This window comes from Stegastes partitus, unplaced genomic scaffold, assembly GCF_000690725.1.
Source record: "Stegastes partitus isolate 25-593 unplaced genomic scaffold, Stegastes_partitus-1.0.2 Scaffold851, whole genome shotgun sequence".
In the NCBI taxonomy this organism is placed as follows: domain Eukaryota; kingdom Metazoa; phylum Chordata; class Actinopteri; family Pomacentridae; genus Stegastes; species Stegastes partitus.
In genome coordinates this window covers 340,319-341,651 of record NW_007578582.1, presented here as the reverse complement: position 1 = coordinate 341,651, position 1,333 = coordinate 340,319, and the positions used below count along the sequence as shown (strand labels likewise).

The following is a 1,333-nucleotide window of genomic DNA, read 5'->3' as shown; positions in this document are numbered from 1 at the left end:
TATGTGTTGTTCCTTTCGCTCTAATGCAACTTAAAGGCTATTTTTTTTTTAGTTTAGTTAGGGTTAGGGTTGGGTCAAAGCCAACCTTGAACATCTGGACACTGCACTTTTGTGCCATTCATCCTTGCATAATTGTCAAGTTACACAGGGATCGTGAGTGGCAACTCCAGAACATTCACCCGACTGTCTTTAAATCATTTCTGTGCAGTGTTGGCTGTACGTTTCAGGTCATTGTCTTACGGGAAAACAAATCATCTCCCAAGTCACAGTTTTCTTGCAGGCTGCGTCAGGTTGTCCTCCAGGTTTTCCTAATGCTTTGCTGCATTCATTTTACATTCTACCTTTACAACATCCCCACATCATGATGCTGCCACCACCATGCTTCTCAGTGGGGATGGTATGATTGTGATAATGTGCAGTGTTCAAACAGCGTCTAGTCTGATGGTCAAAAAGCAGACTTTTGGTCTGACACCACTTCTTTGCAGCTGGCAAATGAACTTCAGGTGCATTGCCGACACCGACTGGGCTGGAGTGGGTTCAGTGTTACCAGTTTTCCAGAAATTAGGAACTGATAAAGGTGCGATTAAATGTGTGGGGTTTTTTTTGTTTGGCCTTTTTGTCTTTATTGTATAGGACAGTGAAGAGAGAGACAGGAAAGTGAGGGAGAAGAACTTGCAGCAAAAGGCCATGAGTGGGATTTGAACCCATGGCTGCTGCATTGGGGACTATAGCCCCTGTACACGGGTTGCAGCTCAACCAGTTGAGCTATAGCGGCGGCCCAAATGTGTTATTTTTTTTTAACACATAGTTTTTTCTGTAATTAATTAATTGAAATTAACACGATAATGTCCCAGCCATAGTTGTTATTAAAAGTACCGTGCATGAAACAATGCTAAATGCTAATGCTAAAACTTTATACCCCAAGAAATCGTTGTCAAGAGATCGCTATGAAGAGTTTGGACATGACACAAGGTCGTCAGAGAAGAATCCTAGAATTTGTTGTATTTTTATTGTCATAGGGTTAAAAACTTTAGTTCTAAATTGGTCAGGTTATTCTCTATAATTGAAACACTAGAGGGTCTTTGCCTCACAATCTATATAAGTAAGGTTGAATTCTGCAATTTATAAAACCATAGGATCTTACCTTCAGAACTATCTTTGAAAATGAAAGCATACAAACATGATCAAGTAGGCCCCAAAAATGAAATTCTAAACCCGCAAATATGCCTAATATAGGCTCTGAAGTCTGTACCGTCACTCGTCTCCTGTGGTGTCGGATCCAGAGCTTGCCAGCCGCCCCATTTGTTGTTGTCTCCCAGGTCTCGTCGCTCCA

General features: G+C 41.5%; 1 protein-coding gene across 1 annotated transcript in view; it reads right to left on the bottom strand.

The window, feature by feature from the left end:
• The window catches only part of LOC103365554 (protein-glutamine gamma-glutamyltransferase 5), a 20,625-nt gene that overhangs the window by 7,852 nt on the left and 11,440 nt on the right, over positions 1-1,333 (bottom strand). The window contains exon 9 of the mRNA XM_008293018.1: positions 1,253-1,328. Within this exon, the coding sequence (XP_008291240.1) occupies positions 1,253-1,328 (76 nt within the window). The remainder of the gene's footprint in view (positions 1-1,252; positions 1,329-1,333) is intronic.